This window comes from Lampetra fluviatilis, chromosome 61 (genome assembly GCF_964198595.1).
Source record: "Lampetra fluviatilis chromosome 61, kcLamFluv1.1, whole genome shotgun sequence".
Lineage (NCBI taxonomy): Eukaryota > Metazoa > Chordata > Hyperoartia > Petromyzontiformes > Petromyzontidae > Lampetra > Lampetra fluviatilis.
Window position 1 is genome coordinate 666,269 of NC_136335.1, and position 17,056 is coordinate 683,324.

Genomic DNA, 17,056 nt, shown 5'->3' on the forward strand with positions numbered 1-17,056 from the left:
ACTACACTACTATACACTACACTATACACCACACTATACACTACACAACTGTACACTACACTATGCACTACACACTACACTACACTATACACTACACAACTATACACTACACTATTATACACTACACTATACACACTACACTACTACACACATTACACTACTACACACTACACTATAAACTACACAACTATACACGACACTAGTATACACTACACTATACACTAGTGACGAATTGGCCACATTCTGTTTACGTGACAACCCTTACTGGTTGGCTGTGTCGGGTGGTGGCGGGTTTAACGACACAACATTTATATATTTACGCGATCTAACCCTCCAAAAAAAAGTGTATTATGTACGCACACATATATATAAGGGGCCGTACATAAATGACGTCACGCACCTGGGGGGGGGTCAGACATTTGTGACGATTTGTGACGAGGGGGGGGTGAGAAATGTGACGTCACATCAAAATGCGCAACTTTAAATCAATATAGACAACACGTTCTACTTAATTAAATTAACTTTTTAATAAATGGTTTCTCCTACAACATCAGAGTGCAGCGCCACATTAAATACGCACTACAATGACAATAGTTTAAAGCGATTTGAAGCATGTTTTATTTTGGGGGGGGGGGAAAGCTTTGTGACAAGCTGAGATTAGGAGCACTCCCTTTAAGAGTGTGCTCCTAATCTCAGCTCGTTACCTGTATAAAAGACGCCTGGGAACCAGAAATCTTTCTGATTGAGAGGGGGTCAACTACTTATTTCCCTCATTAAAATGCAAATCAATTTATAACATGTTTGACATGCGTTTTTCTGGATTTTGTTGTTGTTATTCTGTCTCTCACTGTTCAAATAAACCTACCATTAAAATTATAGACTGATCATGTATTTGTCAGTGGGCAAACGTACAATATCAGCAGGGGATCAAATACTTTTTTTCCCTCACTGTATAAGGGCAATGTAATATAATGTAATGTACACACATAAATCACATTGTCCTGCGGAGGGAGCTGGTAGGAACGTTGTTGGGTTGCTCGGTCAATGGCCTGCAGGGTCAACGGCGGCGTGGTGTATTCCGCAAATATGGCCGACTGTGAGGGCGGGCACAAGCCGGCGTGAGTAGGTGAAACGTTGAGTTTTATAAGGGCACCACGGGGTGACCAGCCCCTCCCCACCCAGCCCCACCCCTCCCACCCAGCCCCCACCCAGCCCCACCCCCCACCCGGCCCACCCAGCCCCTCCCTGCACGACGGACGGACACAATAATCCCATGTGGGCTGGTGTAACCAGGGGGTTCCTACCAGTACCAGTACAATGTAACAATGTACACACACATATATATAAGGGCTATGTAACAATGTAACAATGTAAAAATGTACAGACACATATACCGCATAAGGGCAATGTAACAATGTAAAAATGTACACACACACATATATATAAGGGCTATGCAACGATGTAACAATGTAAGAATGTAACGATGTAACAATGTAAGAATCTAACAATATAACGATGTAACAATGTAAGAATGTAACGATGTAACGATGTATTTATTTGTTTAACAACGAGGCGAGGTCTTACCTTCGCCTCGCGCCAGGCCGCGCCTCGGATTCCTCGCGAATCTCCCGCGCGTTTCACGCCCCGCCCCTTCCGGCCCCGTAGCCCCGCCCCTCCCCCGTAGCCCCGCCCACATCCCCTGTAGCCCCGCCCCTCTCACGTAGCCCCGCCCCTCTCACGTAGCCCCGCTCACATCCCCTGTAGCCCCGCCCCTCTCCCGTAGCCCCGCCCACATCCCCTGTAGCCCCGCCCCTCCACGTAACCCCGCCCACATCCCCTGTAGCCCCGCCCCATCCCCTGTAGCCCCGCCCCAATCCCCCGTAGCCCCGCCCACTCCTCCATAGCCCCGTCCTCACCCTCTGTAGCCCCGCCCCCATCCCTTCTCAAGCCCCGCCCTATCTTCTGTAGCCCCGCCCCTCCCCTAGTCCCACCCCCCTCGCCACCGCCGCTCGCCTCAACAACTCAAAGCGGCTTCAAGAGGCGGCGGCGGCTGCAGCAGGAGCAGCAGCAGCGACGAGAGACTTCGTGCTAAAGCAATCGGCCTCCTCAACAACAAAAAAACCACAGCGCACCCCACCCCCCTCCATTTGTTTGAACAACTTTACAAAGGTGGTGGCACCCCTAAGTCTGAACTTTTTTTTTTCAATAACTTTTTTTAAAAAATCGATCAGATTTTATAAATCGCCTCAGCCGCGCCCGTGCGGGAGGCCCCCCTCACGGCGAGCACAACAACAACGACAACAACCACGACAACAACGACGACGACAGCGATGGCAGATTCCGACGTGAGCGTCGGCGATGAGCCGGTGGTGGAACTCTTCGTGAAGGTGAGCGGCCTCCCTCCCCCTCTCCCTCCCTCGTCCCTCTCACTCACATCCCCTCGGCGCCTTTTCTCCACGCCCAAGCCTCGTGTTGAGTCGCTGGCGGCGATGTGTTACGAACTTAGGGTTGTTTGAATGTTTTACTGTTGCTAAAACGGCGGGCGGGCGGGCTTAACGTCCATCACCACCACCACAGTCACCACCACCACAGTCACCACCACCACAGTCACCACCACCAACACAGACACCACCAACACAGACACCACCACCACAGTCACCACCACCACAGTCACCACCACCACAGACGCCACCACCACAGTCACCACCACCACAGTCACCACCACCACAGTCACCACCACCACAGACACCACCACCACAGTCACCACGACAGACACCACCACCACAGTCACCACCACCACAGTCACCACCACCCCTCCTCCTCCTGCTGCTGCCGCCGCTTTCCCGAGGCCTCCCTCGCCCCGTAGCGCGCACACGAAGCTGGTCCCCCCCTTCAGTGCGAGCGCCGTAAGTCGAATAGCTGCGGCGTCTCAGTCTCATGGTCGTCGTCTTTAACGAATGGCGATGTGAGTGTGTGTGAGAGAGAGTGTGTGTGAGAGTATGTGTGTGAGTGTGTGTGAGTGAGGGAGAGAGTGTGTGAGTGAGTGTGTGAGTGTGAGTATGAGAGTGTGAGAGTATGAGGGTGAGTGTATGAGGGTGAGTGAGTGTGAAAGTGTGTGTGAGTGTGAAAGTGTGTGTGAGTGTGAAAGTGTGTGTGAGAGTGTGAGTGTGTGTGAAAGTGTGAGAGTGAGTGTGTGAGAGTGTGTGTGTCAGTGTGTGTGAGTGAGTGTGTGAGAGAGTGTGTGTGTCAGTATGTGTGAGTGAGTGAGTGTGTAAGAGTGTGTGTATGTGAGTGTGTATGAGTGAGTGTGTAAGAGTGTGTGTATATGTGTGTATGAGTGTGTGTATGCGAGTGTGTGTGTATGTGTATGAGTGTATGTGAGTGTTAACGGTCGCCTGTTGTTCAAAGCGTTCCGAGTTGGATCTGCTGAAGCGTTTCGCCGCGCCAAGTGATGTCCGTGTGGCAGTGGCTGCGTGCCGCTTTGTAAGCCTCGATCGGTTTGTGTTTATAGGTTAGATTTTATATAAATACATATATTATTATTCCTCTCTTCGACCCGGCCGACACCCACATTTGGCCTTTTCGGTGACGTTTATAACGTTGTGCAAAGCAATTAAAGGTGAACAGTTAGAAACGTGTCGAGGCTTTGTGCTTTGTTCACGCGTGTGCCTATTGGTTCTCGATCAATGATCGATTGATCTTAATTGTACGTGCCAATATATCGCCCACGATGGAAGTTGGGCAACGGTGGTTGATAGTCGAGAGGAACTGTGTTGATTAACATGGGGGCCATCATCCAGTAGTGGATTGAACATGCACAGGCAGACAGCAGCTACTCCTAATCGATATGTGGCCATCGTTAACTTGAACGACACCAAAGTCCCCATGACTAAAATCAACAGCATCGGCCCCACGAACAACGAGATCGTCAACAACAACAACCACCGCCATTCGCCACCAAGTGTCGGTGACTGTCACCACCCGGGCGCTTGTGCCAGGCTAGGTGCACTTTAAGGCCACGTGAAAGTGTCGAACAAGGCTGGCGGTACAGTCTAGACTAGAGTCTAGACCCAGGGTGCCACGGGGTTTGCCTCGCTCAGATGACTGCAACCCCGCCCTGTGCGTGGGCCTTGCCGTGCCGACTCGCGGCGCTTTATCCGCCCGGCGCTTCGCTCGTTGTTGTGAGCAGCGTCGCACCCCGCACGGACAACGTTGCAGCCATCGTCAACATTGGCACCATCGTCAACATTGGCACCATCGTCAACATTGGCACCATCGTCAACATTGGCACCATCGTCAGCCGTTACGACCAATGCCGTTTAGCACGCGTCAGCATCAACGTGGATTTGTGTGTAGCGTCTGCACACACACACAGTCGGAATATCTATTGTGTAGAGAGTGAGGAGTAGCAGTCGTCGGATTGTATGCGAGTCTCTGGGTCTCTCAGTGAGCCTATGGGTCTGTACGACTCCGTGTGTCTCTGAGTCTACGTGTCTTTGTGAGTCTACGTGTCTCTAAGTCTACGTGTGTCTCTAAGTCTACGTGTGTCTCTAAGTCTACGTGTGTCTCTAAGTCTACGTGTGTCTCTTAGTCTACGTGTGTCTAAGTTTACGTGTCTCTTTAAGTCGACTTGTCTAAGTATATGGGTCTCTTGGGCGCCACGGTGGCTAGGAGATGTTAACTACCTCGCTTGGTGTACAGGAGGTCGTGGGTTCGATCCCGACCCTGACGCCTGCTGCTGTATATTTTGAGTTTGCGGTGTCTCTCTCTCTCTCATCATCATCACGGTGGCTAGGAGATGTTAACTACCTCGCTTGGTGTACAGGAGGTCGTGGGTTCGGTCCCGACCCTGACGCCTGCTGCTGTATATTTTGAGTTTGCGGTGTCTCTCTCGTCGTGGTCGCGTTGATTTTTCTCCGGGTCCTCCGGTTTTCACCTCCACATTAGAATCACTGTCACGTGTTTAGAATATTTGGCTGCTCGAAAACAATCCATGTGATAAGCCAGTTTGGTGAGCTCTCACTTGTGGTCAGGTCGCTTTTGAAAACGAGCTATTTAGCTCAGTGGACCTTACCTGGTAAAATACAAAAAAATTGCTTTAAGTGCCTCTGCATCTCTTATGTTAGTCTATGGGTCTCTGTGTGAGTCTCAGGGTCTCTGTTAGACTATGGGCCCCAGGGTGTGTGTATGGGTCTCTGTGTGAGTCTCAGGGTCTCTGTTAGGCGATGGGTTCCATGGTGTGTGTGTGTATGGGTCTCTGTGTGAGTCTCGCATGCCTAAGCAGCTTTTGTTCGGCCGGATCGAGGGGGCTAAACGGGCGCGGCACGGGCTAGAGAAGAGATGGAGTGATGTGGTACAGGAGGACGTGGAGCTGAGTGGACTTGCCGATGACTGGTACCAGCGGTGTCAAGATCGGCCTCAGTGGAGGAGGCTCGTGAAGGACGCTACTGGGCAGTTGGAGGCAGTCGCCCTCCAACAACAACGGAGGGCGGAGGAGCGACGCTCACAACAACGAGCGGAGCGCCGGGTGGCTAAAGCACAGCAAGTTGGCATAGTAGGGGGCACAGGTGGTGCATCAGTCAGTCATCTCGGTCATCTCGGTCAGTCGACCCGTGGCACCTGGGTCTGCCCCGTGACCTCCTGCCAGCGGGCGTTCGACACTTCACGTGGCCTCAAGGTGCACATGGCCTGGCACAAGCGTCGTGGTGACGTCACCGCCACTTAGTGGCGAATGGCGGTTGTTGTTGTTGTTGTGTGAGTCTCAGGGTCTCGGGCGATGGGTCCCATGGTGTGTGTGTGTATATGGGTCTCTGTGTGAGTCTCAGGGTCTCTATTAGGCGATGGGTCCCATGGTGTGTGTGTGTATGGGTCTCTGTGTGAGTCTCAGGGTCTCTGTTAGGCTATGGGTCCCATGGTGTGTGTGTGTATATGGGTCTCTGTGTGAGTCTCAGGGTCTGTTAGGCTATGGGTCCCATGGTGTGTGTGTATGGGTCTCTGTGTGAGTCTCAGGGCTCTGTTAGGCTATGGGTATCATGGTGTGTGTATGGCTCTCGTGTCAGTGTTTTAGTTTCGGAGTGAGTTGACTTCTGTAAGTCAGTGCAGTACAATGTGGATCTATGTAGTGGCGTCTAAATGTGACCGCATCTCAAGGCACTACACACACACAATGGGTATGTTTGTGTTATAGAGGTAGGTGGGTCTCTGATTCTCTGTGCGAGTCAGTGGGGGAGGAGAGGGAGGCAGTCGGTCATAGGCAGAGGGAGAAGAGGAATGTGTGTGTGTGTGTTGAACCTCTTTCGCACCGTACATAGCCAGCCGTGCTAATCAGAGGCGGGAAGGAAGTGAGGTCATCAGCGGCACACCCTGCTGCTGCCCTGCCGCTCACGGCACGGTTGACTCCGTATGGTACGAAGGAAATTCGACATACTGTACATACACAAGAAGTCGACAGCACTGATGATGGCTGTGGAAAGTTCCAGACGGAGGGGGCAGAGGACAACCTCTCTGAGCCTCCTTCGCTACCCTGCGATGTTAACAAAGCACACGAACTGTTTTCGAACAGTCCCATCTTGTAGAACTATATTTAAACTATTTAGTACTTTACCAAGGAAGGCCCACTCATCTCTATAGGCCTTTTTTCAGAAGAGACCTATCACATAATGACAGCTCAATGAGCTGGCTTATCATCATCATCGTGGCAAGCAAATACTCTAAAACACGTGACGTTGGCCCGAAATGTGGATGGGGGAAATCGAAGGACCCGGAGAAAAATCCACGCGACCATGTGGAGAACACGCAAACTCCAAATATCGAGGCGTGACGATCGGCACCGAGCCCATGACGCCACCCTGTAGAGCCGACGTGGTAGTGAACATCTCGCCCACGTGGTAGTTAACGTCTCGCCCACGTGGTAGTTAACGTCTCGCCCACGTGGTAGTTAACGTCTCGCCCACGTGGTAGTTAACCTCTCGCCCACGTGGCGGCCCCAAGAATGTTCCTCTTGGGCACGTGATGCCATCTCCTTGGCTGGCCCACTCCATTATTAAACACGAGCTTGTTTGCCCGTCCAAGGATGGGTGTTGCAGTAAATCTTAAATATTGCATAGAAAAATTGTTCAGCTCATGATTATTAATGAGGGGAGGGGGGGTTGGCCCATGTGGAGTGGCGTCACGCGCTAATGGTCATTGGGGAGGGGTGCGGCATGTGGATTGACGTCACCCGCTCATGATTATTAATGAGAGGGGGGGGGGCTCGTGGAGTGACGTCACGCGCGGGACACATTCTTGGCTTATTGTGTTAGTATGGCATCCTGTGTGGCCGAAGTGAAACACAGAAACCCTTACTCACGTGATAGGGAAAGCAATCGTGAGCTTACATCAATGGGGCCCTTTTACCAGTAGTATCAAAGCGATGAAAACATGAGTATAAACTTGCACTACTTTTCTGGCAATAAAACAAATTCATTCGGACGCTGTCTCCGACATACCTGTTCTTCACCTGAGGACGGCTGCTTGCGTTGTGGCCGAAACGTCGTGAGAATTATTTTATTATGTTTTATCTTTATTATTTCCCTTCTACGTGACTTTACCGAAAGAACCAAGAAGATGAATCCCTGCAGTCAAGAAAGCTTTAAATCTAAACATAAAACAAATGTCAAAGATGCTCAAACACCAACTTGGATACCTATTGCGGTGAATCAAGTCTACATCAACAACCTGTTTCATTGCCAGGAAGAGTAAAGCCTATTCTTATTTGTTTTAAATCACATCGCGAGCTTAAGTTATTCGTACCGATGTGTTCACTCTCTTTGTTTTTTTTGCACAGCTGGTGTGAGACACAGCCCTGTTTTGGCACGGATGTCATGTGTGGGAAGAACAGTGACTGATTGTTAAGGGGCCGCGTGGATGGTGTGCGTCTAGACCGGGGAGAGAGGGGGGGGGGCATTAGCGACTTGGATTCCATTCCCGGTGATTCATCGAATGCCACTTCCGGTTGGCCTCTTCCCACATGAGAGCCCAAAACAAAATATTTCGTCTCGTAAGCCTCATATGGGCATCCTGGAACAGGACTGCCAAACAGCATTACTTTAATCAAACAATAGAACGCTGGTTTCAAACTTTTTTTTGTTTCATCGGCAATTCCAGGCTTTGTTTGAATAAGTACAGTACAGTCGGGTTGGTTTAATAAGTACAGTACAGCCGGGATAGTTTATATAATTTTTTTTGTTGAGTTGCCTCAAAAATGTGTAAGTTTTTTTTAAGTGTGGTGTTTATTACAGAACACATGCTTGCTTAATGACATAATTCAATCTGTTAAGAAAAGTTAGTGGGCTTGGGCAAGATGTACCACCGTGGCTAGGAGATGTTAACTACCTCGCCTAGTATACAGGAGGTCGTGGGTTTGATCACAACCCTGATTCCTGCTGTATATTTTTAGTTTGCATGTGTCTCTCTCTCCCCGTGGTCGTGTGGACTTTTTTTCCGGGTCCTCTGGTTTTGCACTCCACATTTAGAATCCACGTTAGGTTAGAGTATTTGGCTGCTATAAATGTCCACGATGATGATAAACCAATTAGTTGAGCTATCATTTGTGGCCAGGCCGCTTCTGAGAAAGAGCTTCATAGCTCCGTGGGCTTTGCCTCGTAAAATAAAACATCGTTTAGTTTAGACGATGATGACCGGTGGTCAAACATAACGATGGAGTGGCAGTCAGGAGCAGGAATATGTCAGAGGACATCCACCGAGGAGATGGATCAATGAGATCAGCGGCGTTGGGCAGGAGCTAAGTGGATTGTTACATCACAGGATTGAGAGACAGAGAGATGTCTCAGGAAGGCTTTCATCCATAAGTGGATTGACCTTGGTCTAAGTTGATGATGATGATGATGATTGTTTTTTGTTGTTGCGTTGTCTGGTTTTAACATTTTGGGTCTCATCAAGAGCAGATGGTTGGACACTGTCAGGGTGGATTGTGGAGGTCGCTGTGCATCTCCTGTGCAGCAGCTGCTGGGTCTGGCAAAGGGGAGAACGCTTTGGTAACGACATGTGGTGGTGTTGGTGATGGTGATTTGTGAAGGACGCTAGTGGGAAATTGGAGACAGTTGCCGTCCAACAACAATGGAGGGCAGAGGAGCGACGCTCACAACAACGAGCAGAGCACCGGGCAGCTAAAATTCGGCAAGTTGGCACAGTAGGAGGTACAGCTGGTGCATCTGCCAGTCATCTGTCAGCCAACCCATGGCACCTGAGTCTGTCCCGTAAACTCCTCTGTCAGCGAGCCTTCAACACTCCACGTGGCCTCAAGGTGCACCTGACCTGGCACAGGCGCCGTGGTGACGTCACTATCACTTAGTGGCGAATGGCCTGGTATTGGTGTTGATGGTGGTAGTGGTGGCATAAAAAGGCTTTTACCACGCTAACATCTTGGTCTTGATCTTAAATTGACCCAGACTTGTTTGCACAAAACACAGCTGGGTGCCAGATACGACTGGCAAGATGACACGAACACCATGGACAGGGGCTAGGACACTGAGCCTTGACTGCTGCCTCCTCCTCCTCTTCGCGTGAACCCCGCGAGCGTCTCCGATGACACGAAGCCATTGTCCCCGTGCTCCTTCTGGTGTCTCTTCGGGAGAGATGACACGACGTCGGGGCTGTGTTGTCATGGTCACTTGCTGGCGATCATTGCTTTAACAAACACTGGGTCTTCCCTTGGGCTCCGTGATACGGAACGCGTAGGGTTTGTTGAAGCTTGCAACGTAGTCGGGATGAGTTTATGATTTAAACGTTTCAGATTTCGGATTTTTTTTTATACTATTTTGGAGCTGTTTTGTATTCTCGGGGTTCTGTGTAACGTGTACGAATTAAAAACGCACTTGGTGCCTTAACAATCGTGATTTCACCCGATGCCATGGGACTCTCTCACCTTTGCCAATAAAAGTGACCTTGTGGAAGGGACATCACTTACGGTGACATCATGTTTTTGGATGACATCACTTCCATAATTTCATATCAAGATTCCACAATGTATTTTATATTTTCAGATTTATCTGATAATGAGCACACTTTTTCTTCTTGTTTTCTTCTTCCATACGGCTGCTGAAGTAGCTGCAGAGCCAGATAACGTCGTCAGGAGCAGCAGAGTAGCGTATCATCATCATCGCCGAGATGTCGCCCTTCGTATTTGTGGATCGCGGCAATTGCGTCGTTATATGTTGTACGGTAATCCAGACCAGATTGTACCCAATCCACAAAACACGAAATACAAAAATTTTAATATGAAATATTCAAATACAGCTGCACTGTGGGGGGGGGGGGCGAATTCTGCAGTGGTGCTGTGTAGTTCTCCAATGAGCTTTTGGGGTTTTTTAAACCGCGGTGACGTCGTCCTAGCATGAGGTCCGGCGAGATTCGGCTCCTGAAAAACATCCCGGCACCGTGGAGCGAACCGTCGGACATTGTGCCGTACGCTACGTACAGTCCAAAACACATCGGAGAATGTGTTGACTTGAATTGCACACCCAAAAGGTTATCTCCGTTAATCTCTAGCCTAGTTTTACTTTACCTGTGCTCGTGGTTGATGTCACGAGACCCGACGTGTCCTTTGGGAAACGTTGTAGAACGATGCATTGCTGCGTGCGTTAGAGAACGGCCCACAGAAGTAGACGCCAGGGAACTACTTCTGGGGGATCCCTTCAAAGTGTCGGGGCGTGGCCCTTCGCCACCTGCCCAGGAACAGGAAAATGTTCGTAGCTTTGGCAGTAGGAGCTGGAACAGAAAATACATTTTAAAGTGATGGGTTTTTTTTTCCGAAATTATTGGTGACCAGATTACGACAATAATCTCACTACACTCTGTTGAATGACAACTCAGTCTGTGAGTCTGTCAGCCTTTATGTGAGTCTGTGGATCTCTGTGTGAGTCTACGGGTCTTTATTTGAGTCTGTGGGTCTCTGTGTGAGTCTGTGGTTGTAAGTCGTGTAAATCATTGCCTCTATGTGAGTTTTTAGATCTCTATGCAAGTCTATGAGTCTCCTTATGTGGATGTTGAGTCACTGTGCTGAGACCATCAGCTCTCCGTGCACTTGAGAAACCAGTTTTAATGCCAGGCTGGGGCTGACACCCAAATTCGGAACCCTTGTGATTGGCTCGGCATCTCCGTCCTCCAAGTCACCTTGCCACTTCACAACTCAAATCTATTTAAACCGCAGCATTTTACAAAAGCAGTTCCGGCAGCCCAAAGACCAATGGTCTTCTCCTGCTCTTGGTGCGGTAAAGAAATATAGTTTCATTTCGAGCTATTCCATGTGCCACTATGTGTGTATGTTGATCTTCTTTCTCAGTACGTAGCTAACTGTGCTAATCGAAATTGCGGAGGAAGAACAGCAACACTAAACACAGAAGAGCACCCTCTGAAGCCCAAATATATTTCTCAACCAACATGCCCGTGTTTATCTCTTGTTACAAACGCGTTCGAGTTGAGTTCCCGTTTTTATAAAAGTGTGTGCAGTGCGAACAGGGCGGTGGGGCGCAGCGGTAGCGCGTTCACCACTTGCCGCAGAGGTTCGCGGTTCGAATCCGGTAGGCCTGCCCTGGTTAACACTGCGGTGTGGTATCAACCGTAAAATACCAAGACTACCGCTATGCGCCACCTGTTTCGCTCGCAGTGAATGTCATCGTCTTGTTTGCGTCACAGCCCAAATTTTCCAAATTTTAATAATTGCACCGCAACTTTATCGGGATCGCGTACAGTAGCAGCGGCAGCAACATCGCCTGCTGAAAAGCTATTGCAAGCCGTGTCCATGCATCACAGCGGCGCCTTCCTCGCGATGATCCATCTGCACTCCGAGAATAATAGCGGCGATGCCACGTGTACTAGATTTATTATTTATTACGATTATCCCTTCTCTCTGACACGGCGTGTGTTGTTAAGGCGGGATAGAAAAAAAGCTCTGCACATTCCTCGCGTACCTCCGTGTCAGCTGGGAAGAGCTGTGTGTGTGTGTGTTGTGCAGCGTGTGCTAACAGGTGGTAGCGAGCGCATGAACCAGGCTCCGAGTTTTTTGCACGTTTGCTGAGCACAGACGCAAAGGCCCTACGTGCCTAGTGGGCCAGCGCCAAACAGCACTCGCAAAGCTGTGAAAGATAAGAGTTAACACTTTTGTTTGGTTGAGTGAGATTATTGTTTTTGTAATAAGAGCTTTGGAAAAGAGGGGATAAGGGGGAATTCCAAAGCTGAGCAGTGCGAGAGAAGGAGCAGAAAGAGAAGTTTTGTGACCTGCTGTGTGGGTGAGTGGGTGAGTGAGAGGGTGAGGTGAGTGGGTGAGTTGAGTGAGGTGGATGGGTGTGAGAGGGTGAGTGAGTGGGTGAGAGGGTGAGTGGAGTGAGTGGGTGTGACTGGGGTGAATGGGTGTGAGTGGGTCAGAGGGTGAGTGAGTGGGTGAGATGGTGAGGTGAGTGGAGTGGATGATTGTGAGTGGATGAGTGAGAGGGTGAGTGGGATGGGTGGGTGTGACTTTGGTGTGAGGGGGTCAGAGGGTGAGTGAGTGGGTGAGATGGTGAGGTGAGTGGAGTGGATGGTTGTGAGAGGGTGAGGTGAGTAGAGGAGTAGGTTGTGAGTTGGTGAGTGGAGTGAGTGGGTGTTACAAGAGCTTGGAGAAAGAGACGATGGGAGGAGGGAATTCCGAAGAAGTGGAGCGGGGCGAGGGAATAAGCAGAGAGAGAGAGAAGTGAAGGAGACCTGCAGTGAGTGTGCAAGTGATTGTGCAAGTGAGAGTGTTGTTGTTGTGACCTGCCGTGTGGTTGTTGACATGGTGTGGAGGAGACGAAACGGTGAGGCTGGTCGACATGGTCCTCAACATTGAGGGAGGAAACGATGAGCGAAGATCACGGGAACCGTCACCACGCTCGTAGTAAGCGATCGAAGAGTGCGTTTGATTTCCGGAAACGGCTACTAACATCACTGCTAATAATTATTTGAACCACTTCTGAGCCTGCCCGAGGTTGAATTCGCCTCAAATGAGTACCCCGTGCAGTGTGTGAACATCAACACCGGGTAGACAAAGGCGGTGCTGAGCACACTTTCGCCTTGTGCGTCTTGCCGGCCTTCATTGATGCTCTCTATAGCAACACTTTGCCCAACAGCCTGTGTTAGATCTTTGTTGTCTTTTTTTGTTCTAAAGTGTGTACTGGATTTCCCTACCTGCACTTCCCCAACAGTCTGCACGGCTATACACACCTGTGCATGCCACGCATTGTGAGCTGACAAGACGGTAGGCTCGTATGTGGCGTATGAGTGTGTTGCTATGTATATGGAACGGATTCCGTGTATAACATTTCCTGCCAGACCTCACAACACAGTCCGTAAAGCCGGTCTCAGGGAGCATGGAATGTGGCCGTTACAAACATGACTCTTGGAGAGACCGGTCCGTCCGTCTGTCTCTTATCGTTGGGAGAGAGCATAGCGAGTGTGTGGGATGCACCCCTGCCAGCAGTTGCGTGAGCAACACATTCCGGACTGCACCTCGTGGACCTGGTTTTGAGGTGAGAGGAGGTCACCGACAAAGTCTTGTGCAGAGGAGTCTTGACCGGCACCACCACGGTTAGTGCGTTGTCCGCCTTTTTTTTTTGGAACTCGTTACGAGTTTATTTTGTCGCGATGGTTGGTTGCTAAGCTTGGGTTTTCAACAACAACAAAGTAAATATTTTGCAGCGCCATAAACATTTCTGTAGAGGTGCGCAATGGGGTGTCTCACTCCGCCAGCCTCGTTTTTGTTGACAGCTTAGATCGGGTCAAGCGCACATTGTTTACATTCTAATGCCCATGTGTCGTCAACTTCTTAAACGGGTGATTGTAAAAAGCTGTGCCATTCTTCACTTAACCCCCTACCCCCGCAGAGTAATATCAGATTTAATAACAGAAGACAGAGGTATGCGGCATAGCACGTTCGCGAGCTCTGTCAGCCTTATCCAGACCACCAGCTCACGAGGACTGAACGTGTTGACGGTTTGTGTCGTTTTTAATACCACCGTCGGAAAAAATTTGGCCAGGTGAAGTCCCTTCCATGTGTAGAGGTGTAATTGTGTATGGGCGCGGATGGCTAACAAACACAAGGGGCGTGGTTAGGGCCATACACAGAGGAGGTGCTCACACCGACGTCCGCACCTGCATCCCCCACGGGCCCCTCCCGGGGGCCGAGTACTATAATAGGTGGTGAGCCGGAGGGCTCGAGGTCGAGTATCAGCTTTAACCAGCGAAGACTGAAGACCAGCTAGCATAGGCCCCGGAGCTCCCCTGGCTCGCTGTCCTTGTCAGGGCCGACCAGGGCAAGCCGGTGGCGTGGCCCCGAGAGCCCAGACTCAGGGTGCCGGGATCCCAGCTTGACCAGGGCTGGGATAGGTAGCCTCCCTTAGCTCCGTAGTGGAGGACTTGGGCTTAGGTTAGCGGGGTTAGATGTTGTCTCCCTGTTAGCTGAGTAAAGGGGACGTTAACCCCTTAAGTACTGTGTGTACCCGCTGCTGTACACAAGTTGGTGTTAATAAATAAGTGTGCCTCCGATCCCGTCGTCAAGCCTCCTGAATACTTACTACACATGTATGGGGGCACCCGCGATCATGTGGCAGCAGCGAACACCGATGGCTCTTCTGATGAGTCATAATGAGGAGGAAACTGCCCTTAGGTTGTCTTTGTATCACTGATGATGCCTGTTGTGTTGGGACACATTGGTTCTCAACGACAGCATGGACACCACATGGGTCAGTTCTTTTGAGCTGGTGGTCTGGATAAGGCCGAGAGCTTTTGTACATGCAATGCTTGCCACACCCGTGTGTTGTTGAATCGGTTTTGTTTCCAGACAGCACAAACTATATGAACTAAACTATATTTATTTTACCACAGAAGCCACCTGGCTATCACAATGATAGCTCAACGAAGCAGCTTATCACGTGGACATTCATAGCAGCCGAATTCTGTAAATGCATTTTTCTAATTGAGGAGAGAAAAATCTGAATATTTATTTGTACTGGAGGAAAATGATGAGCTAGGGTCAGGATTTAACCCACGACCTCGTGGACATTTATCGCAGCCAAAGACTTGAAACGCGTGTTTATAAATGCGGAGGGAAAAACCGGAGGTCCCAGAGAAAAATCCACGGGACCACGGGTAGAGAGAGACACACGCGCACTCCAAATATACAGCGAGTATCAGGGTCAGTATCGATTCTAGATTTGAAGTTTTCGTGACGCTACAGTAATTTTACTGGAGCCGTTACACCTGATGACGGAGGCTTGTGTTGCTTCCGAAACGTCGTGAGTTAATTTATTTTAAATTTTACCTACGTGACTTTACCGAAAAAAACAAAGAGGTCAGTATCCAACCCACGACCTCCTGTATACCAGGCGAGGAAGGTAACATCTCACCCCCGTGGCGAGGCAGTTAACATTCCCGATACACCGTGGCGCCCCCCAAACGCTTCTGTTGTGGTGGGCTTTCCTCGTGGTCGTATATCTGAGCATTGCACATGACCGCGATTGTTCTCCCAGGAGAGCATCGCCGCCTCTCGAGGCTTTTGCTCTTTTTGAGGAGGACGCTGCCGCTCACACCCCGTTGTGCGTTGTGGCCGTGAATCCCATGAGCGGTGAGAGAGTGGCTTCATGCGGGAGGAGGGAGCACCCTGACAACCCGGTGAAAACCAGAGGTCGCAACCGGGTACCCGATACCCATACCCTACCCGATACCCGGCTACCCGTACCCAGCCGGGTACGGGTAAGGAATCAAAACCTGTTTGCGACCTCTGGTGAAAACCCAGCACACGCAACCAAGGCGGTTGCGCTCAAAGCTTCGCACAGACAGATTCACGAATCCGATGCTGTGCTGCCATCTGTTGACTTGCTTACCTACTCTCGCGACTGTGTATAAAACACGCCGCATCTTGTTTATTTATGTTTCAGGCTGGAGTTCACACAGGCTCGGCTCAAAATTGCTCTCTCAATTACACGGTTTTGCCTCCCAAACTGCCCTGGCTCTCAGGGGGGAGGAGGTGGGGGGTAATGGGTGAGGGGGGGGTGTCTGCGTCATGCTTGAGTAGTGGCCAACTGCGTGACCAACTCTTTCCTGCCATTCTGGGCACTCGGCCATGCAGCCAGCCAGCCAGCAAGCGGTCCTTATTCAAAATTCAAGAAATGGCCGAGACGCCGCTTGTGTTTGTGCGTGTGTGTGCGTGCGTGAGGAGCGGTGGTGTAGCGGTTAGCGAGCTGCGCTATGAACCCGGCGACCCGAGTTCGATGCCTGCACGGTGCACGTGTTATACTTGCGCAATATGACCCAAACACCAATTACTAATGGGAAAACTGTCGCGAAAGCCGCGTCCTGTTAAATTTTTTGTATTTCGGATTCGTGTATTGTGATTCACTGGTCACTTCACGTGAGACGCATCTTTGTGATTCTTGACGTTTCCTTGAGCCACACTTACGGCACATTCAAGAGTTTTATTCGGGTTCATTGGTAATGCTTCAGGCTTACAGAGTTGGTACGTGAGGTATGTATGTGTTGAACTTCTTTCACACTCTACTTAGCCAACCGAGCTAATGGGAGGCGCAGTGTTGGGTCTATGGGCAGTGTTGGGCCTATGGGCAGTGTTGGGTCTATGGGCAGTGTTGGGTCTATGGGCAGTGTTGGGTCTATGGGCAGTGTTGGGTCTATGGGCAGTGTTGGGTCTATGAGCAGTGTTGGGTCTATGGGCAGTGTTGAGTCTATGGGCAGTGTTGGGTCTATGGGCAGTGTTGGGTCTATGGGCAGTGTTGGGTCTATGGGCAGTGTTGGGTCTATGGGCAGTGTTGGGTCTATGGGCAGTGTTGGGTCTATGGGCAGTGTTGGGTCTATGGGCAGTGTTGGGTCTATGGGCAGTGTTGAGTCTATGGGCAGTGTTGGGTCTATGGGCAGTGTTGGGTCTATGGGCAGTGTTGGGTCTATGGGCAGTGTTAGTCTATGGGCAGTGTTGGGTCTATGGGCAATGTTATGTATGTGTTGAACTTCTTTCACACCATACGTAGCCAAGCGT

General features: G+C 50.3%; 1 protein-coding gene across 1 annotated transcript in view; it reads left to right on the forward strand.

Moving 5' to 3' along the window:
- Positions 1-2,014: 2,014 nt before the first annotated feature.
- LOC144951204 (chloride intracellular channel protein 5-like) overlaps positions 2,015-17,056 on the forward strand; it is a 44,140-nt gene continuing 29,098 nt past the window's right edge. Inside the window, exon 1 of the mRNA XM_078881349.1 lies at positions 2,015-2,387. Coding sequence (XP_078737475.1) covers positions 2,331-2,387 — 57 coding nt within the window. The 5' untranslated portion in view covers positions 2,015-2,330. The remainder of the gene's footprint in view (positions 2,388-17,056) is intronic.